The sequence below is a fragment of the Cryptomeria japonica genome, chromosome 11, assembly GCF_030272615.1.
Source record: "Cryptomeria japonica chromosome 11, Sugi_1.0, whole genome shotgun sequence".
Taxonomy (NCBI): Eukaryota; Viridiplantae; Streptophyta; class Pinopsida; order Cupressales; family Cupressaceae; genus Cryptomeria; species Cryptomeria japonica.
This window is the reverse complement of record NC_081415.1, coordinates 231,831,444-231,857,804: the sequence shown is the minus strand read 5'-3', so window position 1 is coordinate 231,857,804 and position 26,361 is coordinate 231,831,444. Positions and strand designations below refer to the sequence as shown.

The 26,361-nt window shown below is 41.0% G+C and overlaps 1 protein-coding gene across 2 annotated transcripts in view; it reads right to left on the bottom strand.

The window, feature by feature from the left end:
* The window catches only part of LOC131063957 (probable NAD kinase 1), a 170,075-nt gene that overhangs the window by 71,556 nt on the left and 72,158 nt on the right, over positions 1 to 26,361 (bottom strand). For both annotated transcript variants that reach the window (XM_057997962.2, XM_057997961.2), the window contains one exon: positions 21,650 to 21,837. In XM_057997962.2, coding sequence (XP_057853945.2) covers positions 21,650 to 21,837 — 188 coding nt within the window. The remainder of the gene's footprint in view (positions 1 to 21,649; positions 21,838 to 26,361) is intronic.

Sequence of the window (26,361 nt, the reverse complement as noted above, 5' to 3'; positions counted from 1 at the left end):
TCAAGACTACCGGCAGTGTTATATGTTGATGATCTGATCATCACTGGCAGTTTGGCATCTTTGATTCACGTAATCAAGCAAAATTTATGCAAGTCTTTTGACATGACTAACCTTGGGCTTCTACACTACTACCTAGGTGTTGAGGTTTGGCAACAGTCTCATGGCATCTTCAACTCTCAGTCCAAATATGCTAGGGCTCTGCTAGACAAGTTCCGAATGCAGGACTGCAAACCTGCATCTACACCTATGGAGAAAGGCCTGAAGTTGTCGGCCAAATCAGGTTCTCCAGTTAAGAATGAATCCGATTTCAGGCAACTAGTGGGCAGTTTAATATATCTCACCTCCACTAGACCTGATCTGAGCTATGCAGTGAGTTACATATCCCACTTCATGACAACTCCTACATCAGAACATTGGGCTGCAGCGAGGCAAATCATGTGCTATGTCAAGGGCACTTCAGACTTTGGTATCGTTTATGGACAGACCAAAGATCCCAAACTCATTAGTTTCACAGATTCGGATTGGGCAGAATCTGTTGATGACAGAAAGTCCACATCCGGATGTCTTCAGTTTGGGCACATGTGTTGTCTCTTCGACCAATAAGAAGCAGCAGGCCATAGCTCTTTCCTCAAAAGAAGCTGAATATCGAGGAACAGTCAAAGCAGCTTGTGAGGTAGTTTGGCTTCGAAGGATGCTTTCAGACATCCAGTTGTCTCAAGTAGGTCCTACACCCCTCTTTTGTGACAATCAAGGGGTGTTGAAACTCGCTAAAAGTCCAGTCTTCCATGACTGGACCAAGCATGTTGAGCTTCATTGTCACTTCATCCGCAAATTGGTTGAAGATGGATCCGTGAATTTGCAGTATGTTCCTACTGAGGACCAAACAGCAGATATCCTCACCAAGTTCCTACATCCGGATAAGTTTGTTAAGTGCAGGAGGCAACTTGGTGTAGTAGACAGATTGACCATTAAGGGAGGGTATTAGAATAATATCTTTATTCAATTAATTTAATGGTCAATTTTGTAATATATTGTAAATATTAGGAGTTTCTATTTTTTGCATCTGTTATCAGTTGTTTCTTATTAGAAACATTGATCTCTTTGTAATCTATTTAATGATCGTCCGATCATTCATTAGTTTTTTACCAAATACTCTTGTATTAATTTTGGATTATGACGCTTATAGTGACAAGCCAGATATCTGGATGTTTTAGCAGTGGATTATTTATATAATAAGACAAAAAAATTTTAGAGGACAAGGTTGAGAAAGTAGGAGAATTCATCATCAACATAAATAATAGAAGAGCATTATTGCATAAAGATAAAATGGCAGGATCAACTGTCCTATAGGCTGCCTTTGGCCCTCGTGGACATTAAAATCCTTCTGTTATATTCTATTCTATTCTAGATAGAAGGCTTTGGTGCTCCAAGTTCCACAATTCACTCCCATACTTCTCAACACCATAAGGGGTTAAACCCTCAGCTTGAGCACCATGTTGGAATAAAACATAATGTCCAAAATCTACTTATCTTAAACATGATATTGAGAAGTGATCTTTTGCTAATCTTTTCCATTAATTTTGCATAATTCATCCAAAGCTAGTTACAATATCATGAGTACAAATACAAAGACACAAGATTTGGGGATAGAATTAGTACATTATCACAAACTTGCTACTTTGTTTGTTTCATAAGATAAACAAGGCACACCCTCTATCTATTAATAGACTGTCCCATGGTTACTTTAACACACTCGGACCATATGAATAGGAAGTAACTTAAGAGACCAAGGGTACATTTGGAAAGATGTACCTAAAATTGGTCCATATATATACATGTCATCCGAGGGCCAACACAAGTTTGGCATCTCATGGCTATAAAGTAAGAATACGAAACCCAGCAAGTCAAGATTACTTAAAGGAGCTTATTAACCAACAACAAACAAAAGTGGAAATGCACATAAATCCAATCCCTTCTTGGAAAACACATTCTCGATGTTGAGCTACTTATTCCTTCATCTAATATTGTTTCCTTGAATGCGTTCCTTTTATGATCTAGATTCTTATTATCTGAGATTCTATCAAGAAAATTTGATTCTCATGAAGTATAATATTCTTAAGTTTTGGGATTTCATAGCTGTACAGAATTGGAAGTGTCATTTACCTGAACATGAGATATATTATGACATCATCCTTCTACAAGATATTCATATAATTATAAAAAACCATTTAATGTGTTTATTAGGACCTTATGTGCAAACTGAAAGCACTTTATGGACTCAAATAGGCCCCTAGGACTTGGTATGCCAAATTGGACAAGCACCTTCAACAGTGAGGATTCAAAAGAGGTATTGCAGAAAACAATCTATACATCAAATCAGAAGGTGATCATCAGTTGATTGTTGTTGTTTATGTTAGTGACATTATCTTTGGTGGAAGAAAGAACACAATGTGCAAAAAAATTGCTGAGAAAATGCCGAAAAAATTTGAAATGTCTATGCTAGGCGAATTATCCTGTCTCCTTGGCTTGCAAATTGTTTGATCTGATAGAGGCATTTTAATTTCTCGAACCAAGTATGTGAAAGAGACGTTGAAGAAGTTCAACATGAAAGATTGCAAGCCAATTAGTACACCCATGGTGACTGGATGTAAGCTGAGTAAGGATGATGAATCTCCTTTAGCTGATCAAACTCTATACACATCTATGATTGGAAGTTTACTGAATATAACTACATCTAGGCCTGATAACATGCAAGATGTATGTATGGTAGCAGGATTTCAAGCAGCTCCAAAGGAGACACATGTGAAGGCAGTAAAGAGAATTTTCAGACACTTAAGAATAAAATTGATTATGACTATGGTATCCTAGGAGTGATTATTTCACACTGACTGCATATACAGATGCTGATTGGGTAGGAAGTATTGATGACAAAAAAAAAGCACCAATGGTGTAGCATTAATTCTTGGAGACAGATTAGTCTCATGGCTAAAGTAAAAAACAAGACTCAGTGTCACTATCTATAGCAAAGGCAGAATATATTGCAGCTATATCATGTTGTATTCAAGTACTATGGATGAGACAAACCTTGAAAGATAGTAAGGTGGAGTATGTTGAACCTATCTCAATTCTTTGCGATAACACAAGTGCAATCAATATTACAAAGAATCCTGTGATGCATTTGAAAACCAAGCACATATCAATCAACTATCACTTTCTAAGGGACAAAATTGCTGATCAAGAAGTCAAATTGGATTATGTGGCTACAACGGATCAAATAGCAGACACTTTTATAAAACCTCTTCCCAAGGAGACATTTGAATATAACAGTCAAAAGTTAGCAATGTTAGCTCCTTCTTCCTATCTCTAAGTGAAGCATTGATCCAGGGGGGACTGTTTCAAAGCATTATTCTTCATCCCTAAAGTACATCATAGTTGCACAGTGAAAAATAGATGAGAACTGTGAGATCAAACTACAGCAAGTCCACTCTTTATCATTGATGTCAAAGATGAAGAGAATAGAAAAAGGGGGAGAGAATTGCATTAGAGAAAGTTGGATCCGGAAGATCCATCAAAGGGGGAGAGTAGTATCAACAGCCAAAGAGAGAAAACAGATCATGCCATTCAAGATTGCATTGCCACCAATGACAAAGGGAGAGATTGTTGGCAATTGTTGTTGTCATTGATGTCAAGGCTGCAGAGCTATGGGGAAAATGTTGCATATGGTTGTCACTGATAGTCTTGATGCAGAACTACTCAATGTTGCAAGTGTTGTCAAAATGTTGTCATGCAAAATTGCAAAAGTTGTCATGCCCCCGCCATTACTTATATAGGAACTAGGGCTGCAAAATTAATTAGGAACATAGGGCTTAAGTGAAAATAATAAAGATCATGGGCCAACTCCCCTTTGTATTATGAATGAATAAAAAAAGAAAACCCTATGCCAGCCAACCTCGTGAAAATAAAATAAAATGTATTTAATGCTAAAAGGACCGACCTGAGTTATGTTGCCCATTTTGGGAGAAATATGTTTAATTTAAATATCTTTCAAATGCTCCTTGGCCGACCTAGTTGAGGGGATATGTCTTTTGGTTCGAGAGGCGCATTGAGTGTATAAATAAAGGTTGATTGGAGGTCATTTGGGCAACCACTCCTTGAATATCTTCCCAATCAAAAAGCAGAGTATAAGAGCAGAAAGTCAGATCTTTAAGATCAGATTATGAGAGCAGAAAATCAGATCTGAATCAGAAATAATTATTTATTACTGGAATAGTATTCTCATCCAACTGTGGTATGCAGAAAATAAGAATTACATCTGATTCAGGGGAAGCAGTTTGATCAGCATCAGCATTCAGGAAAGCAGATCAGAGAAGTTAATGGAAGGAAGTCAGATCAAGTTCAGAACATTAACAACCTGATTCAGCATACAAGAGTAACAATATTTCCATGGTTTGGTCTGGAAGTAATAATAGTTGACAATATGATGAATATATTCAAATTACTCACTTTGGAATTATATAGGCTATCTAGAACATAATATGTATATAATTTCTTATATACTAAATGAAGGCAATAATGCATAAACTCTACATGTTTGTTTAATACTATCAACCGTGATTAAGGAATAAAGGGATCCAAGGAAGGGAAACAGTGATGAGGTCCTCTCTCAAGTACACCACCTCATGGTGGTGACCGGATGGTCCCATGAGGCCAAGGGGGCACAAGGAGTGTTGCCCTTGGGCTTAGGAGGGAGCGATTCTTAGGACACCCTACTGTAATTGTCCTGACTTCCCTATCATGATTAGTGATGAGATTAATGAATTCAAATCATAGGGGAAGATATAGGAAGGATGGTGAGGGGAATGGCTACGGGAATCCTCACTAGGTACGCCACCTCATGGTGGTGACCGAATGGTCCCATGAAGGCCAAGAGGGATTGAATATCTGATCTTGGGCCTAGGGTAGAAGAATGTTTAGGCACCTTAACATACCCTTTATCTTAGCCTCCCTATGGTTGAGATCCATCATTAAGTTATGTCTATCTTATAGTCAAATTAATGTTCCTAAACCCTAGTAACGAGATCTATGTTTTGCTTACTATTTCTAACAAAGATTTGTTTAATTATGCTTTCAATGATTATCTAACATGTTTGCAAGATCTCAATTTGGGTGATCTAAGTTGGTATGTAACCCTAATCCATCTCCTACTTCCTTGGGAATTTGATTTTAAGCCAGTTAATTAAAAGGGACATTACAATCCACTCTTTATCATTGATGTCAAAAGGGAAGAGAAAAAAAGGGGAGAATAGAGTAAGGGGGAGAGAATTGTATTAGAGAAAGTTGGATTAGAATATACATCAAAGGGGGAGAGTAATATCAATAGCCAAAGAGGGAAAACAGATCATGCCATTCAAGATTGTATTGCCACCAATGACAAAGGGAGAATTTGTTGGCAATTGTTGTTGTAATTAATGTCAAGGCTGCGGAGCTATGGGGAAATTGTTACACATGGTTGCCATTGATAGTCTTGGTGTAGAACTGCTCGATGTTGCAAGTGTTATCAAAATGTTGTCATGCAAAATTGCAAAAGTTGTCATGATTCTTTCTACACTTTTCAGACGAATGTTCTTGTATCACATTTGCAAAATAATGGCATGGAGATGTTGGGCACATTATTACAAACATTTTGTTATGGTCAAACATTTTGCTATGATTGTCTTGGCCTCGGAATCAATTTATCAAGCACTCTGGCCTAATTAGGGTTTCCATATTGCCCAACCCTCAAACCCTAATTTGTTGTGGTAGGCACATGCACTTTTCTTATATTTGATCGTTGATCTACTATTGCTCATTACCGGTTGCTTAAGTTTGAACATAAACCCCTCAAGTTCGTGTTGTTCACCAACCCCTTCCCTAAGACGTTATTGGCTTGGCCGAGCAAATGAAAACTTTAATATTTCCTAAGTCAATGGATTATTTGTTGCCCAGACTTGATTGACGAATATGATTTAATCTTGGAGATTGAACGGCTTTAGCATATTTGCAAGGTGTTCATGGGACCGAACTCTCAAGATTACGGAGATGCAAAATGATGGCTTGTCTACTTTGATGTCAATGGATCTATGGTGAGCGCGCAAGCACTATCTAAAGTTTGTCAAGATCTCTATCAGTCATGAATTTGTGCGATCGTCCCATGTGTCTATGGCAGGCCCACAAGGGAAGTCTCTTTTCTTATAACTTGATCTCGCATCTTGATTGTTCAATCTACCACGAAAAGGAGAGATCAATGGCTTGTATTCAAATGTGCATAATGACTAGGACCCAACTCAAATTTGAATCTTTTGAGGCCAACTATGAAGTGATAGGTCAGATCTGTTATAGGCTGACATGAAAGAGATTTTGCAATATTTTTATTGGATCTTGGCCAACATTTGGTGTACACCTAATTGTGCAGATCCGTATATATAGAAGATCATTTTCTCTAGCAGTGTGTGAGAGAAAAAAGTGGATATAACAAAATCTGTCCATGACAAAGTAAATTGATCTATGGTTATGCCTTTGGGAATCATGATCTATCTTTCGATACAAAGGTGGTATACATGATGCAAAACAAGGTGTAGACCAGATATTGTCAGAATGACAAAGCAGAATTACAAATGTCTATTCTAATCACTCTAATCCTATTTCAGACAAGGGATGTCTGTCATCTATCATGAAATCAGTTCTGAGGTTGGTGCCTTTTGATTTGTATGAGGTTGATGCCTCTCTCGTACGAAGTTGGAGTTTAAATTAAGGATTGCAGTTTCCTTTGGGTTGGTGCCATAAATATGTATTAACTAGGGGATTGATGTCTCCTAAGGGTTGGTGCCTTCAAATCAAATTGTAATGCTCATTTTTATTTGTGAGGCTGGATTTGGACAATAGATCCACGCAGCTTGCTCACCATGGCTTTTCCCTTCCAAGGTTTCCCCATAAATCTGTTGTTGTGTTCTTTTGTGTTGTTGCATTCATTACCTGCACTATTGATGATCATGTTAAAGCTCCTAACGATAAGGTGATAATTGTTTATGAAGTAACTAAAGTTGAAATTTGATGATATACTGATTCACCCCACCCTCTCAGTATATTGGTGTGTTCCAACAACTTTTTGCATTAACTCAACTTTTCACAATACAATAAGATATTTTCACTTGTGCTTAACCATAATCCATGCGCCACTATTTATAGGCACACCACAATAAGAAACTACTAATTGGTATTAAAATACAATCGGTATAAAACAAGTATATAATCTATAAGGGGTGTAAAAAAAGCACAGTACACAACACGTATCCAACAATCATATCACTTTGACCATTAATTTGTGTATAATATGTTGGGCTCATTTTAAGAGATATCTCTACTACTTGGCATATTCTTTTCGATAAGTTTTTGTAAATATAGGATTTCTATTATTTGGAATAACTTTTGTGAAATACATGTAACTCTATAACTTATAAGCACATCTTCCACTTGTTTACTTGTGCACGCTCCCATAAAGTAAAAGTACCTGAGGGTATAGTCAGCTAGAGCAAATAATTGATCTTTATCTTTTGAATTGGGTAACCCATTAATAAAGCTAATAATCTTTTTCTGTTCTCTTAAAAAATGATTATGATGTAAGATGTACTTGGAATTATCATGATCAATGTTCATAAAGAATATATTTCTCAAAAAATACCATCACCTTTTCATAATGTATTAATTATGGAAAGCATCCCCTTATCATAGTGTGATGTCATAAATTCATAATACTTTACACTTGATCTTCCTGCTCAAGAACATAATTGGGTGTCATGTTGCATGAGTACTGCTAGAATTCAAAATTCCAAAGCAACACATTTTATCACAATTGTTGGTGATGTTGAATGTTTTTGCTTCCAAAAAGACTGTGACACCTCAGCAATACATTAAAATATATTAAAATAGTTTTATAATGTTTCTATAATGGTCATTCAGTTACGATCTTTCCCTTTCGTGGTTAGTTTCTGTTTAGTATGTTTCCTTTCGTGTTTCTATTCTCGATCATTTTCGTTATGGAAAGATCCTCTTGTAATCTCTATAGAAGGAGCCTTCATCTCCTTTGTATATTACAACATTTCATCATCATTTCATGGTATCAGGGCTTAGGTTCTTTTTCAGCACTAAAAAATTCGTAGCATTTCTGATTTTTTTCCATAATAGATCATGGAAGGGTTTTGCTTTATTTTTTCCAAAAACATGAGGGAGTTTTTATTTATGTTTACTACTCGTGATGGCCGCGAGTAAAATTTTTGAACAAAGAAGGGGTTTGGTACAATTTTCTCCTCAAAAATCATGGATGGATTTTCTGATTTTTCTCCACAAAAAATCATCGAAAGTTTTACACAATTTTCTCTTCAAAAATCGTGGTTTCTTTGTTCATTTTTTGCACAATTCACACAAAGATCGTGGCTCCTTTCTCTATTTTAGGTTTTTCTGAACTTTTCCACTAAATTAAGAAGAGTGTTGTTGTTTTTGGGGTTTTTTAATTTCTTTCCAAAAAAAATCATGATGGGTTTTTTTGCTTGAGTTTTGAGAAGCTCATCTAGATGTCTCTGGATAAAGGGAGGGATAGCTTTGTTACCCAACATCATGTTGGAAGGATTGTGGTAGAAGGATTATGGTAAACTTGGTCATATCCAGAAGTTCTATAGAACCAGGGAAAGTCTCAACAACAGGCTCATGTCACAAAGCATTCTGAGGAGAAGGGGGCAGCCTTGTATCCATTCATGGCCAAATGACCTGTAGTTTATGTCAAGTTTTCAGTAGGGTAGTTAGTAGAATGACCATTAAGGGAGAGTATTAAAGTAGTTTTATAATGTTTCTATAATGGTCATTCAGTTAGGAGCATTCCCTTTCGTAATTATTTTCTTTTTAGTATGTTTCCATTTGTGTTTCTATTCACGATCATTTCTATTATGGAAATATCCTCTTGTAATCTCTATATAAAGAGCCTTCGTCTCCTTTGTAAATTACAACATTTAATTATCATTTCAAAATAGAATCTTTTGAGCACATAGAACAAACAGCAATATGGATGTGATTGTCATAAATTATCAATGATATTCCATCAATCCTCAGAATCTTCTTAATTTCAAATCATCTTTTTGGTGACAAACCATTTACTAATTGCCTTGATTTTTACGAATCCACATTGACACCTAAACTAACATAATCCATATAGTAATTTTCATCTAAACTAACATAATCCGTATAGTAATTTTCTTTCTTCTAGAACACACAAGACCTGCTCCACTAAGTCAAGTGTTCTTTCTAGGTTTTATTGTAAAATATAAACCAGTATGTCATCAAAGAAAACAAGTAGAAATTTCCATTAGAACTGTTTGATGAACTGTTGCCCAAAATGCTGTTGGTGAATTGTTCAAACAAAATGTCATCACCTTCAACATGAATGGCCAACATGAATCCTAAAAGTTGTACATCAGTTATCTTCTGGGTTAATTCAGATCAATTATGCAGAAAATTAATAGCATACAAAATCATCAAATATTTATAGCACACAAAATCATCAAACATCTTGTAAATGAAAGGAATCAAGATTCCATTCTTGATCATAATCTTGTTTGTTCCTGAAATTGATGCGAAACGAAAAGGTTCAGCATTGCAAATCAAAATCATTGGAGCTCAATAAGGACTCCTGATAAGGATGATAAAGAACTAAAACAATTTTTTGACAACCATTTCAACATCCATTTTATAGTGTTGGCACTAATGTTGTGATTTCACCCGCATTAACAGGTTACTAGCGAAAAAAGAAAGGTAACAGACTGGAGAAATGGCAAGCCACCTTGGAGAATTTCTAGAAACTGAACTTTGATGAGGATTCTTGAGGAAACCTTTGTTTTGCCAATAAAGTGTAATTCAATGCATTGCAGAAATAATAGACATGACAGAATACATCATGACAAAATATAAAGAAACTCAGATCTTCATTGATTCATAATAATGTCAGTACAATGACAATGACCATACTAACTCCGTCCCCATGACCAAGGACTCGCTAATATATAAAGGTGACCGGTCAATTACCTAGTGTCAACTGTCGACAACCGACGGGTTAACTGTCGTCATTAACTCTAATTACATTAAATGTCTTATTGCTTAATTACCCGACAACATCATCCCCCCCAAAAAGAAATGTCGTCTCCGGACGACAGACAACAAAATGGGAATGATATGCCTACAACAGATAACAACTACAAACCCCACAAAATAACAACTACACACAGACTACTGAGAGGGTAAGGGAGGCGTCCCTGATGGTGGAGGGGCTGGGGCTGCTACTGCCAACTACTCCCGAAGCTGTACCACCTGGTCAGTCCGGTATCGGAGGTCCTGCTCAGCCTACAACTGCCACTCCCGGGAACTCCTCACTCGAAACACTGCCTCCATCAATTCCTGATGCTTCGCCTCCAACTCGGCTGCCCGGGTAGCAACTCTTGATTCTGCTGAGGCTCTCTCATTTGACTGCACTGCCAACTCTGCCCTCACGACACTCAATTCTCCTCTCACGGTGGCAAGGATCTCATCTGTACTCCTAGCATGGGTGCGCTGCTACTCTAACTCTGTCTCTAATGCAGGGATGCGAGTGGCCAACTCCTTCTGAGCCCTATCCGCCCTGAGCTGAGTCTCTCGAAGCTCGAGATACCTATCTCGTACAGCCTGCTCAATCCGTCTGACCACAGACTGTGTCTGACTCCCTCCGGCCACCTCTTGGCTCTGCCACTCTACTCGCATCTCTAGAAGATCAAGCGTCGGCCATCCATGCTGCTCAAAACACTGCTGAAATGCCACTGCTACTCCAGATGTAGCAAACGCAAGGAGTCTCCGCAAAGTGAGTTGTCCGACAGACTCCTCTACTGTCGAGGCAACCAGTAATTGAACCTCTTCCTCCATCCTGGCTAAGAACTGCACCATGGCAGTAGGTCTCCCCTCTCCAATCCGTCCAACCTGATGCTGCTGCTGCGGTGATACCGCCCCCTCCTCCACCAGCGGTGTCTTTCTATCGCCCTGCTTTCTAATGCCACTGTCCAAGTCAATAACCCCTGGAGGTGAAGGAATACAAGGGTAGGAAGGTGTGGGTGGTGCCTGCCTCCGTGGGGATGAAGGTAGAGCCGCATATCTGTCTAACCATGAATCGACATCGTCCCCCGCCGACCTCTCCTCGACCGTCCTCTGGGCCTCCTCTGTCCTAGGTTCCATTAGGATGACGGGCATGCGTACTGGTTCACTCATTGGTGTCGTCATCTTGGTTGTGACTGGCGATGGCTGGACAAGTGGAGGCTGAGGATGCATCTGACCAAACCCAAGTATGGGGATGGTAGAGATGGTACCCACTATGACTCCAGATGATGCCAATGGTCCTCCCTCTCCTCCGACGGTCAGGAATGCTGGAGTAAATACCACCTGGCCGGTTCTGCCAGCTCCCCCTCCAGGCATTCCACGATGCCCCCTCGGTACACTTGCCAACGATACTGTCTGAGTGGTGGGGGTCTCCTACAGCGGTACTGGCTGCTCGGTCTGTGAAAGCCTGAAGGTGCTATCTTCCTCTGAATCATCTAACCCCTCACTTTCCTCCTCACTAGTGCTATGTCGTCCTGAATCCGTGTCACTGGCCGACACCACTACGTGGACTGGTCTCCTCCTCTTCCTGCTAGTCTGTCCCTCGGCGGTAGTCAAAATATCCAGCTCTGACCAATAAAATATAGCTGGCTTAAGGGAGTCGATGCTATCCTGCGGCTGCCATCCTCTACGGTGTGGTGGCACCTGTACCCGCACGGAATCTAAAAATAATCCGATAGCGTGATGTGACATATAAAATACTTTATGTTTCAGCATCATACAATCGTGGGCTCTGTCTGACAGTAGACTGGCCCAATCATACACCGTGCCCTTTCTGAGTCCTACCATCAATGCGATTATAGGTACTGCCGCGTCCGACGCTCTGCTGGCGCCAGTCAGCCTGCTTTGTACTAAGTCAAGTAAACATTGCTAGATGCCAGATTTTAAAAATGTCTTCTTCAGACCTCTTCCCTTCGGATCCAGGATGCGACTCCATTCTTCTGTAGTCAAGTTGTCCCTACACATTTCTTTTAATAGCTGGGTTCTTCTTTCCTCGGACAACTTTGTTACCTTTTTGTCAATCTTTTTACCCTTGTCAGGAATGCCAAATACTCTCTCAAAATCATCAGAGTTAAATGAAACAATGATGTCAGTGTGTTGGAAATTGAATGACGATGTGCGAAGTTCAGGATCATATGTTTTAATCATTTGTCGTAGGCAGGGTTCGAATTCCTTAATATTAAAAATGGGCATCTGAATAGCATCATGGACCCTAGCTCTTGCTAATTCAATTTTTACCTCAATATCTGACGGGCTCGTGGCATTTTCCCACCTTTGCCTGCACACCGTTCCAGCCAAACCCTCGAATAGAATTGTATCTGCGATGACCTGCGTAACTCTTCCCTTTCCTGCAAATTGTGCAATTGCTTTACCCTTGTCTTGGTTCGCCCATTGCTACAGCAGGTTTCTTTCTGGCTTCCTTCTTGGTTTGCTCTTCTCTTTCTTGCAATTTCTTCCTCCAGTCTAGCTTTTTCAATCCCCTAGGTTCAGTCGCCATTAATCAAAATAAAATAAAAATTCCTTGTCTGAGGTTCGATTTGTAATTGTTTCGAGTCTTAATTGTCTTTTGTTTTGTACGGATTTACCTTGCTAATGTGGTACGGCTGATTTGATTGTACGGCTATCACCCGACAATTTTCTAACTGGCAAGTAGCTGATTTGTCCGTACGGACGTCTTTATAACCCGACAATTTTCTAACTTGGCAATTTCCTGAGTATTCATGCCATATAAAACACTTAATGACAAAAAAATAACTTTAACTTTTTTCTGTACGTCCCTTTTTTCTTTTTTTTCCTTTTTTTACTCAATTCCGTACGGCCTTTTCCGTATGATCGTACGGGTTTTTTTTCGTTTTTTTTTTAAACCTCAATTTTGTACGTCCGTATAGCCTTTTCCGTGCGACCGTATGGATTTTTTTTAATTTTTTTTTTTTTTTTAATTTTTTTTTTTAAAAAAAAAATTTAAAATCCGTACCATACGGCCATACGAACCTACTGTACTGTTATTTCCATACGACAGCATTTTTATATTTTTTAATTTTTTAATTTTCCGTTTTTTTTTCCTACAGCACTGTACGGGGTCATACGGACCTACCGTACGGTCATTTCCATACAACCGCAGTTACCTGTCCACCTAGGCGAACCTCATCTCTTGCCTCCATTGGTGATAGATTTTCAACTTGGAGCCATTTACAGCATCAGGCACCTCCATCCCGTCCATCGTCCACAGCTTGATGGCTACGTTCGCGCCAACTTCGCAAATCTTAAAGGGACCTAGCCATTTTACCCTGAACTTGCCTGGCTTAATTTCATTTCGACCATTAAACTTCAATACCAATTGCCCCAGGGTGAACTGCATCCTTCTTAAATGTTTGTCGTGCCAGGCTTTCCGTCGTTGCTGAGCTGTCTCCGCCGCCCACTGTGCCATTGTCCGTCTTTCATCCAACTTATTCAGGGCGTATAGTCTCTCCCAGAGGCTTTCCATGTCGCCTAACCTGTTGTCAATGGCAATTCTAAGACTTGGCACCATGAATTCCACTGGCACCACAGCCTCCTGGCTGTACATTAATTGGAATGGTGTCTGCTCAGTGGTTACCTTGTAAGTTGTTCGGTACGCCCAAAGTACCGACGGTAGACGCTACTCCCAGTCTTCCTTCTCAACCCCGCAGGACTTATAAATTATTGACACCATGATTTTGTTGGTCGCCTCAACCTGGCCGTTTGCCCGAGGATAGTACGGACTTGATAGAGAATGGAAAATTTTGAATTCGGTTGTCAACAGCCGAATAATGTGGTTTACGAAGTGCCCTCCTCTATCACTTGTCAACTGTACAGGTATTCCGTACCGGGTGATAATCTGTTCATAAATGAATCTCGTCGTACTGACGGCGGAGTTGTCTGCCAAGGCCCTCGCTTCGACCATTTGGTCAAGTATTTGGTCGCCACGACAATGTATCTACATCGTCGAGCCCAGCTTGGTTTCAACGGACCAATGAAGTCTAACCCCCATCTTTCGAACAGCTCGTGAGCATTCGACGGGTTGAGTGGCATAAAATCCCTCTTTAACGGTCGTCCAGCGCATTGACATGTATCACAACTTGTCACCCATTCTTTGGCGTCATTATGCACTGTCGGCCACCATAAGCCTGCTAGTAAGACTTTCCTTGCCGTCATGTCCGGTCCCATGTGTCCTCCTGTGACCCCTTCATGTGCTTCTCTCAAGACTCCTGGGATTTCCTCTTCCAAGACGCATTGTCGTAGGATCTGGTCAGGTCCCATCTTGTAGAGAAGGCCATTTATAAGTTGGAACGATCTGCTTCTTAGTACGAGTTTTCGTCTTTCGCCTGACGACATTTCCTTAGGAAATTTTGAAGTTGACAGGTATTCACCCACACTCGTGTACCAGGCAAGAAGGACGGCAATGTGGAAGAGATGGGCGTCCGGAAAATCCTCGTTAACACCTTCGGCCGGCTCTCCAGACTTGATCTGTGATAGCTGGTCGGCGATGACATGGCTCTTGCCAGGTCTGACAATGATGTTGAATGTAAATTCTTGTAACAGCAACCGCCATCGGCTAATCCGCCCCTAGATGATTGGCTTGTTCACCAGGTACATCAACGCCTGGTGATCCACATAAAATGTGAATGGTGTCGCCAATAGGTAATGTCGGAATTTCTGGACGGAGTATACCATCCCGAGGGCTTCTCTCTCCGTCGTGCTGTAAGTCTTCTCTGCTTTTGACAAGAGTCGGCTTGCAAAATACACTGGGTGGTCCAGCCCGTGGCTGCCAACCTACGCCAGCATGGCCCCTATGGCAAAGTTGGATGCGTCGACATGTACATGGAACTCTTTGTCCCAGTCTGGATATGTCAGGATTGGCGCACCTACCAACCGTGACTTTAACTCCTGGAAAGCCTCTTCTTGGGCCGTCCCCCAGATGTACGGCTCCCCCCTTCGTGTCAGCATATCAAGTGGGTATGATACTTGGGCAAAGTTCTTAATAAACCGCCTATAATACCCAATGTGTCCAAGAAATGACTTGATGCCAGTGACATCGTCGGGCGCCTCCATCTCCACAATGACCCGTACCTTGTCAGGGTCAATCTTCAGTCCGGCCTTGCAGACGATGTGCCCTAGTAACTTGCCTTGAGGCACCATAAATCTGCATTTCTTGGGATTTAGGGCGAGGCGGGCTAGTCGGCATCTTTCCATGCATTCGCCAAGTGCGGCGAGATGTGCCTCTTCCATGCTGTAAATGGACCAGTCGTCCAAGAATGCTTTGAAGTTTCCTACGGACATTTTGTCGAAAATATGGAGGATTATCCGTTGGAAGGTAGCTGGTGCGTTGCACAACCCGAATGGCATCCGGTTGTATGCATAGACGCCATCTTCTACGACAAAGGTGGTCTTCAATTTGTCCTCCTTTGCAATGGAAATTTGATTATATCCGGAGAATCCATCCATAAATGAATAAATTTCATGGCCCGCTACTTCCTCGAGGATGGTGTCTGTGAATGGTATGGGAAATGGATCTTTAATTGTGACAGCATTCAAACACCTGAAGTCTACACAGATTCTTATCTAATCGGCCTCCTTTTTCAAGGATATCACAATGGGTGATACCCATTCGCTGGTCTGGACCTTGAAGATGATTCCTGCTTCAAGCATGCGGTCAATTTCGTCATTTACCCTAGCGGCATAATTTTTGTTCATCCTGTAAGGCCGCTTCCGTACAGGCACGGCTCCGAGAACCAGAGGGATCCGGTGCACACAAAGTTCTTGTGGTACCCCTTTGAGGTCTTTATACATCCAGGCGAACACATCCTTGTACTCTGTGAAAATTTTGAACGCCACCATCTTCAAGACCGGATTCCAGTCGTCGCCGACCAAAATATTTTTCTGTTCTGAAGTTTCTCCAAGATTTGTAATTTTAAGTGCGGATTCCTCGTACCTTATGGGCTTACTCTTGTCGAACTGGTGCATTGGTGCGTCATCCACAGGGGCATCCCCTTCCTTGTATTGTCCGTACTCTGGCGGGAACTCGTTCTCGTCAGGTTCTTCTTCGATCTCCAGCATATTGCACCCGTACAATAATTCATAGTCTTCCATTTGCCAATGGAAGAGCCCTCTCAAAGAATCCATCTCGTCCTCAGAACAAGCTTGAATTCCTAAGATGCCTTCGTCATCTGGTTCCCTGCCATCCTTCCCTTCGTCCGTACTGTCATCCCCGTCGGACTCTGACTCTGATGCCAACTCTTCACTGACCAGTTGGGTTTTGAGGTCAATGATATATCTTTTGTCGGCCTTTTCCATGGACAAGGTGTTCTTTTTCCAATTGTGGTTTGCTTTTGCCGCCACCAGCCAGCCAGCCTCTGCCAAGGATGGCATCATATTCCTTCTTCTTCAATGGGATGACCACAAAGTTCAAGACGAACGGCTGTGTTCCGATCGTTACTGGCTGCGCCATGAGTCTGCCAAGCGGCTTGGTGCCGTGTTGGTTTGCTCCCAATAAATTAAATGTGGACGGCCAGACAGTAGGTTTGCCCAATTTTTTCCATGTTTCCTTTGGCAAGACATTTACTCCCGACCCACCGCCGACAATGGTGTCGGTCAAGATGGTGCCCAGTATACCCATTTCCACCACTGCTGGGTGTCTACCATTGTTGATCGTCAGGGCTAATGGGTCTGCCGCCGTCTCGCCAAGGTTGTCCCTTCCATGTGTTGGTCGGCCGACTGGGGTTATCAGTACGGATTGCAGAAGTGTCGTCCGCAAGTGTGGCATACTTTTCAGGAGATCCTTCATTTTGACGGGTATCTCGACCTGTAGCAATTGGTTTATAATATTTGTTTCTGCTTCAGAGCGAGAAGTAACTGCAAGCCCGTGTGCGTCCTTGTTCGTCGACATCTCCTTCTCTAGTTCCGCTCCTGCCTCCAGTGCCTTTCATTTTTCCATACGAGGATCTGGGTAAGTGGCCGCTTTCGTCTTGGATCTTGTTATGGCGAGCACATCGTCCGTTTCTACATTCAACAAATTAACTCCAGATTTCGGACAGTTGCCATCGTCATGGTCCCCTAGACCGCACCACTTGCAAAGTTTTTGTGGCACTTCCTCCGCCGTACAGTCCCTAGCAAAATGCCCCCATTGGTTGCAAGCCCAACATTGTATCATTGGCCGCCCTTTAGCGTCGTATTGGATTCGGCTTCTATTATTAGTATTATTATTATTGCCTCTTCCTCCTCGCCTGTTGTTCCGATAGCTGCCAAACGACGCGTTGTTGATCGCAGGCTGGGACGTGCCGGCTGGCGCAGATGGTTCCGTAAAGAGAACCTGTTGGTTACGGGTCCTCATATTGTACGGACACTCCTTGGTAAGGTGTCCGGCAATCTGACAAATATCACAAAATGCTTTCTTCGGACAAGACCCCTTGGTGTGTCCGTCGTTGCGGCAGTCCGTGCACCATAAATCCCCTTCGTCGGCTTTGCTTGTACTTCCTTTGGTCGCCTTCATCTCTCATCATTCGCTCCATATCTTTCTTGGAGAGCCCGTACCTTCCGATTAGACTCGTCATCATTGCTACTGCTTTTGTCAAAAGAGGAATCGTCGTCTGATGAGGATTTCTTTTTCTTTTTCTTGGACATCTTCTGCTCTCTTTCTAAATCCATTGCCCTATTATAGGCGTCGATATATGAAGAGGGAGGTACAATCTTCATTTTCCGTCTAAGAGACGTCTTCAGACCTTCCACGAACCACCGTTTTTTCAGTCCATCTGCGGGCTGGTTCTCCATTTTTCCTAGCAGCTCTTTGAGCCGCCGACTGTAGGTTCGAACCATCTCGTTCTTCCTCTGTTTCGTGCTGTAAATTTCGGCTACGATCTCATTATCGTCTCTTAGGAGACAAAACTCGGCTTGAAATTCCTTCTTCAAGTCAGGCCATGTGCTAATTTTAGCCTTCCCCGTATTGGAGAACCAGTCGATGGCCACGCCCCTTAGGGTTGCGGGAAACTGTGTTACCCACTCGTCCTGATCGGTAACACCATTTGCTCCCCAAATTGTTTCACAAGTGCGACAGTGGCGGACAGGGTCTTCTTTCCCGTCCCCATGGAACTTTGGAAGTTTTTGTTTTTGCACCATGCCTTGTCTTTTTACTACTAGTGGCTGTTGTCCTACTCCGGATGGGTTAGATCTTGTAAGAGGTGCTTGACCGTCGTGCCCCGGTGTCCCTCCGACACTCCTGGCAGCCCCGGTGTCTTCTCCCTCCCTTGCCTCCTCCCCACTCTGTGGAGTTTCCCTAGCCTGTGGTGTGCGTGACAAGTCCCTCAAGTCCCTCAACTAAGTTTTAGTACACTCTATCCTGCGGCGGGTTTCCGCAAGTAACTCCTCCCGACTCCGCAGGTGGCCGTCGGCCTCACCGTCCCCTTCGAAGCGTTCCTCCTCCCTTCGCTTACACCTCCATCGCCTTTCCGCTTGTTGTTCAAGGATCAAGGCACGTCGGGCTACTGCACGTTCATCTATATACTCTTGCTTATTTTTGTCTTTATTCAATGTATTGGGCATTAATTCCCGTACGGCTTTATATATAACGACATATAAAAAGTAGAACACTTTTATTCATTCATCCTGTAGGATACAAGTCTATGTCAACAATATGACATAATTATTACAATGAGTGTTCTTTATTCCGCCCCGTACGGCTCAAGGTTCAAGTGTCCCGTCGCATGCCATCCTGTTGCGCTTCCCAACGACAGTTGTTTTCTTCATACTGTAGGAGGATCTGTTGGCGTCGTTCTTCGCAAGCAATTTCCTCCAGGCGAGCCCGCTGTGCGAGTGAAGCATGTGCGAGCAATCGAGGGAGGTGGTTCATCAACTGATTCACCGCAGGGCTAACTTCCAGTGCGGTCCACACGGCACTTGTTGGAACTTCCACCTCCATGGCCTCTCTTCGGACGTAGGTTTCGATGGCCACCTGAAGCAGGATTGAAAATTCCCTTGTTGTAGTATCTTCTCCGTCGTAGAGCTCTATTCGTGCGTCGTCCGCCTCAGGGTTAATCTCGCTCACGGGTAGGCCCATCGCGTCCGTACGCCATCCACTCCTTTTCCCGAGTCTGTCTAGGCAACGGCGCCAAATGTTTTGCCAATAAAGTGTAATTCAATGCATTGCAGAAATAATAGACATGACAAAATGCATCATGACAAAATATAAAGAAACTCAGATCTTCATTGATTCATAATAATGTCAGTACAACGACAATGACCATACTAACTCCGTCCCCATGACCAAGGACTCGCTAATATATAAAGGTGACCGGTCAGTTACCCGGTGTCAACTGTCGACAACCGACGGGTTAACTGCCGTCATTAACTCTAATTACATTAAATGTCTTATTGCTTAATTACCCGACAACAACCTTGAGTGCCTGCCAGTGCAGGTTATGCGTTACATAATTGCCTAATTCCTTCATCAAAGAAAGATCCCTAAACATTATTAATGGTCTGAAAAAAGCACTAATTTGCTAATTTCTATGGCCTTCTCAGAAGGTTGATGTAATCTTGTTGTAGAAAGTGGCTCCCTAAACAATAATTTGGTCTGAAGAAAGCACCATCCTAATTGGAAATTTGACTCTCTTTTAAAGACAGTCATTGAATTATTCAGTCATTTTGATAATATATATTTCTCTCATTGCTTTTGGGAACAAAACAAGGTGGCATACCTTTGTGCTAACAAAGGCATTAATTTATCACCCTTCAGGACCTTAGAAAATTCAAATTTAAAGGATTGGGACAAGCTGAGTATGTTTTCAATTGAAGGTCATCCACTGTGATTGGATTTTTCTTCAGCGCCTTTCAATTGAAGATCATCCACTGTGATTGGATTTTTCTTCAGCGCCCCTCATTAATGATCATTAGTCATGTCTATGGTTTAAGTGGCAGGCTAGGTGGTGACTGATAATAATGATTCTTTATGCTTGGCATGTGCGTAATCTTTGACAGGTTGTATCTACTCTCCATTCTATAAGGATTTGTCGTGTTTTGTCGGGTAGATGTGGTAGTCTCATCTGGTGCTTGGTGCTTGGTGCTCTACATTTTCAGTGATGTTTGGGTGGTTGTTGGTGATAGGCAGCCTTGTAATGGTACACAAGCTCAGTGAAGCACCCAGAAATTCATTAAGGCATGGACACATCTTGAATCATGAGCTGAAAAATATTTTCAGGTCTCCCAATTATATTTTCCTTAAACATGTAAAAAGTATTCTATTTCACAAGGGTCTTTCTGATAACAGCCCCCCAGATTCCTATGCCATGATCTTACCAGATTTCTCAGAAAATTATTGAGAGTTGTCCCTTCTTAAGAGATAAGGGATTGGATTCAACTTTTGTTGTTGCTCATGGATGATTCCTTAATAGAGGAGATGAGTCTGCTGATGTGGTTGCTGAGGGGAGGGGTTCATTGAACTCTTGGGCAAGCCATGATTTCAGGGTGATAAAAAAATAATAAATTTGGAAATGTGATGAGAAACAAGATTGGGTAAGGTTGAGCATTAAAGGCCCCTGTAACAGCCATAAAATATACACGTGTAATGTCAAATTTTAGAGGCCTGAACACTTTTACAGGAACCTGAGGCAGCAAAAATAAATGATATGAATGAAAATGGCCTGCAGTGGTCTACAGCAGTTATAAATGTGCAAACAAGCAAAGGCAAAAAGCTGCATGAGACCAAGAAACGGCCATTCCCATTTGTTCATCTTTCAAGTTGTTTTAACATATAAAAACATTCCTGTGTTGCATCTCTTGTTATGTATCTTCTATTAGCAATCACGACCTCAAACTTTGGCAGATAAACAAGCAAATTTAGTCTTCTAGCTACAGAAATATCAGTAATGCACACTTATTCCCATCAACCAAAGTAGTTTATATGGACAGTACGTTACGGTGCTTAGTTATTTTGATGTGAATAGAAACTGCAAAATAGCAGCCAGTATATTTTTTTCATGAGCAGAAGCCAGTATATTTCTTCCAAGAGTAGTTGCCGTAGCCCAAAATGGGGGGGAAAATGGTAGCAGGGAAAGCAAAGAGGTCGCCTAATTTGCAGGTGGTTGTATAAAAGTTGCTGAGCAGAACAAAATGGACAATGCAGAATAATGAAAAAGAATAGAAGCAATATGAACACAAATAGAACAAGGATAACAGATGGTAGAAAGAATGAAAATTCTTTGAAAATTTATAAGGCAATAAAATTAAGGCCGAGACCGTATCTACTGTAGCCAGAATATATAAAGCACATTTATCCACCTTCTCTTCTAGAAAAATGGCTAGATGGTGAGAAGTTGAAAGCATAACTTCTAAGCCTCCACATCAAACAGTTTGAAGCAACTTTACCAAATAAAATGCTCACGTTATCACTGTTTTGAAGCAAAAGGTAAGTATTTAATGTCACACATTTTGCAGACAATACCTTTCCAGTATTTGGGTTTGCATTGTTTCCCAAATCAAACTTGGTCGCTTCCCTGTTAAGGACTTCCTCACTATATATAGTGTGTTTCTCAAAACTTAGCCCATTTTGATTTTCCATTAGAATTCCGTTCTTATTTTGTTGAAGCAAATCTACTGGTTTCTTGCAGTTAATGTTCACTTTTCCTTGCCCTGCGATTTTTCCAATCGATGCCAGAAATATGTTGTTAGTTAAGAGCTCAAGACATGCACTACACTAAAATAAAGTTCCCACAATTTTGATACTCTCATAAGATTACATCTGAGACAATAGCAAATTAACAAAAAATAAAAGTTATGGCAGTCATCACTAAAAAAATAAGTTCTGAATATAATAGATCACATAAAATGAAGACTAGTGTTCAAAAAAAACAAGAAAACTAAAAGTCTTTAAAGAATTTTAAACAGGGAGGAAACAAAATTCATGTAGGTAAGCAACATAATGACAATATGCAGGTGCTTGCTTCTAATAAATGGAATGGTAACATTTCTATCGTGTAGCATAAGCAATGATAGCTATTATGGTTGTAATTGGTATGGCAAGACACCTGGCAACAAGCATTCCAGCAACAAGATCACAAATTATATGTAACACCCATGTTAGTTTGCCTAACTCATTTATAATTTGAAATGGAAGCTGATAAATAATAATATGCTTTAGGAACAATATGCCTCTAACAAGAATGCTCTAGTATTTAAACAGGGCAATACGCCAAGAAAACATGCAACTCATACTTACAAGGAAAGTCTAATATAGGAATAAGGACACCATCCTGTTGATGTGTTTTTTACACACATGCGAACGCAGAATAAAGTACCAAGGTATCTTATCCTCTCTTGAACAAAGTTATTCGAATGTTGAAGATTTGCCTAAGGATCAATCGAAATAACTCCAAGGTTCTGGTATGTAGGGTCTCTACGTGTGGATAAGCACAGTTGGTCTGATGTGATTATGTTGGAATCACACGGGGACTTACATTTGAATGCCTAAATGCTTAATTAGCTAGAACTTGAGTCCTAACTACTCGCTGGGAAATAAAGAAATATCAAAAGCATAGGGTTTAGAGAATCAATTCTAGAACCTAGAATGTAAGAATATAGATGAATGACTAGGTGGAGTCCTACTGGGCTAGGTCTCACCATCAAACTGAACAATTTGACACCAGCTCAGTGCAATCTTCTAAGGAACGCTTCGAATATGTTCAAATCGTTACACCATCAGACACTGATCACCATTCAAGTTAATGCATGAACAATGTATGTATAAAAATTCGAGATTAAGCTCATTCAATGTCAGTTGACCACGCAGGGCGCACTTACAATCAGTAAGAGGCTCGTGGTATGGACTAGGCAGATTCCACACAAGTGCATTCAACAACTTTCTCCATTCAATCTAATTATCTACCATCTAATATGAAGATTCAACAAGAAACCATGCACATTGCAAAGGGACAACATATTTCACCATATCTTCAATGTAATTGGAATCTTTTACAATTAAGGCAACAATTTCTTACCTTCTCCTCCTACTCTACTCTAACTTCTATTCTATTGACTATTAACTTATTGACTATTGGTTGTTCTAACCACTATTAACTAACTATTAACCTTTACAAATGAAGAGCCAGAGCTTTATATAGAGAGCTCTTTACATCTCAATGGCTCTGATTGATTTACAATGAATGGCTAGGATTTCAGGATGAAAACCCTAATTAGGGTTTGTTACAACAAACTCCTTTAGCCAATGAAAAAATTACATTCAATGCATGAGAACCAATAGGAAACAGGGGTAGGTACATCAGAGTTTGTGCCTTCGTGCAGAAGCGTGATTCATAGAATTTGGACATGCTGATGTGGACCTTTCTGACTGGAGGAACAGTGACTAGGATGCCACCTTGTCTTGCGTTTGTGCTTGGTCAAGGAATGTTGTATCTCTTGATATTCAATGTGATGATGATGAGAAGCTAATTTTAATTAACTCTTCTGAAACTATCTGCTTCTTCAACGTACCCTTGCACTGACCTTGGTTGATCCTCCTTCGTCCTTGATGTACTTGATGAATGATGTACCTTTCCTTGACTGTCTTGTGCTTAATGCTCTTTGAAGTGCTTGTATGATCCTTCTTCTGATATCTTGTGATTTCTCTTTGTGATACAATGAGGTCCTTGAGGATGGCTAGCTCCATTGCTTGCAATTGTTGATCATTCGAAGTCCTTTCAACTTAATAGCACTTTGAGTCTTCCTCCATAGATTTGAGGTGTCCTTGATGATGATGAGGTTTGAAGAGGCCGTCCTTGTCCTTGCCTAATCTCCTTCCAACTTGGTCTTGTAGATCTACGAAACAAACAAAAGATGGTGTCAAGCACATATGATATATTCATCCTAACATGGTATTTCTCACTTCAAACCATCAACAAGAAGGCACTAGGATCAATTTCACTCTGGACCCTTTGGAAGGACAGGACCTATAATGAAAACTCGCTCTGGACCCTTTGGAAGGATAGAACCTATAATGAAAATTCGCTCTGGACCCTTTGGAAGGACAAGACCTATAATGAAAATTTGCTCTGGACCCTTTGGAAGGACAAGACCTATAATGAAAATTCGCTCTTGACCCTTTGGAAGGACAGGCCCTAAAATGGAATTTTCGCTCTGGACCCTTTGGAAGGATAGGACCTATAATGAAAATTCGCTCTAGACCCTTTGGAAGGACAGGACCTGTAATGAAAATTTGCTCTGGACCGTTTGGAAGTACAAGACCTATAATGAAAATTCGCTCTCGACCCTTTGGAAGGACAGGCCCTAAAATGGAATCTTCGCTCTGGACCCTTTGAGAGGTATATGAGCAAATTAGCTTCTTTACTAGTTAAATTCACTTATTGCCTTCTTTTTATCATTTTAGCCTTAGATTCCAATTCTTTCATATGAAGATATCATCATTTTGAACCTTAGGAAGGCCTAGAAGAGATTTCGCTTCGGTACCTTTGGAAGGTACATGACCTTCTAGGAAAATTCGCTCTGGACCCTTTGGAAGGGTCAGGAGCAAATTTGGCATTTTGCTCAATTCTTCCTTCATAGAACTTCATCTCTCAACATTTTCCTCATCAAAATCAAGTCATTTGCCTTTAAAATTACTTAGGGAATGGGTTGGTTCAAAGGTTTGAGCAAGGTACAAGGTCTCTTGAAGAAATTCGCTCTGAACCCTTTGGAAGGGTCAGGAGTGAATTTGCTCCTTTAGGCTCAATTCACACTTCTTTTCTCATAACTTTGTCTTAGACTTGAACTTTGATCCTTTTCTTTCCATACTCAAGCCAATTTGCTCTCACTATTGCTCAAAATGACAACCACTCAATGACTTTGGTGAAGAATTAGGTCTCCTCAAGGATTTCGCTCCTGTACCTTTGGAAGGTACATGACCCTTTGAGAAAAATCGCTTTGGACCCTTTGGAAGGGTCGAGAGTGAATTTGGCAAGTTTGCACAAATTCTCCATATTTCATCACTTCACCTTGTTTGAATTCACTTCAAGGGCATGAACAAATCAAGTCCCCTTCACTCAAGGCATAGAATCATTAATTTGATCCAAATAAGGGGCAAGAAGGTGCTCTTAGATAAATTCGCTTTGGTACCTTTGGAAGGTACATGACCCTTTGAGAAAATTCGCTCTGGACCCTTTGGAAGGGTCAGGAGCGAATTTGACCTTTAAGCCTCAAATTCTCAATTTCTCCATGTTCCAAGTTCATTTAACTTCTTCAATTCACTTTCAAAGCATTAACATTCTTTCATTTACGTCATGGGGGCAAGATTTATGGTCCAAACTAGGTGCAAGGAGGGAAATCTAAGGAAATTCGCTCTTGTACCTTTGGAAGGGTTAGGAGCGAATTTGGCTTCATGGCTCAATTTTCATCATCCAATCTTGTTTGAATTCGCTCACAAGGCATAGATAGGTCAATCTTCGGCATAGGAGCAAGATTTTTGATCTAAGTTAGGTCCAAGAGAGGAGATCTAAGGAAATTCGCTCCTGTCCCTTTGGAAGGGTCAGGAGCGAATTTAGCATTTTAGCTCAAATTCTTAACCTTTATCATTCAATCTTGTTTCCAATTCATTCTCAAGGCATGCACACATCAATCCTCCCTCGATCACTCCATAGTAACAAATATTTTGACCCAAACAAGGAGCAAATAGGTGTTTTAAGAAAATTCGCTCCTGACCCTTTAGAAGGGTCCTAAGCGAATTTGGCTTTAGAGCTCAAATTCTTCACACTTCCTTGCTCAACTTCCTGTCAACTCACCTTCAAAGGCATGGATAGATCATTTTCTCTCTCACTCAAACAATGGGAAAAAGGTTCATGATCCAAACTGGGGGCAAGAGAAAAGTCTAAGCAAATTCGCTCCTGACCCTTTGGAAGGGTCAAGAGCGAATTTTGCAATATTGCTCAAATTCTTGACTCTCTCCAAATTACCAAGTCAAAGTTTGTCCAAAGGCATCCCCAAGGGTGAATTCATGCCAATCTCTCTCAATTAATCATTCTAGAGTGGGATTTCATCCAAATTAGGAGGGCAAAGGGAGTTTAGGAGGAATTCGCTCATGTACCTTTGGAAGGGTCAGGAGCGAATTTGAAAGATAGGCTTAGCTTTCTCTTCATCTTGTCAAACTTTCAAGTCTAGACTTGATCATTA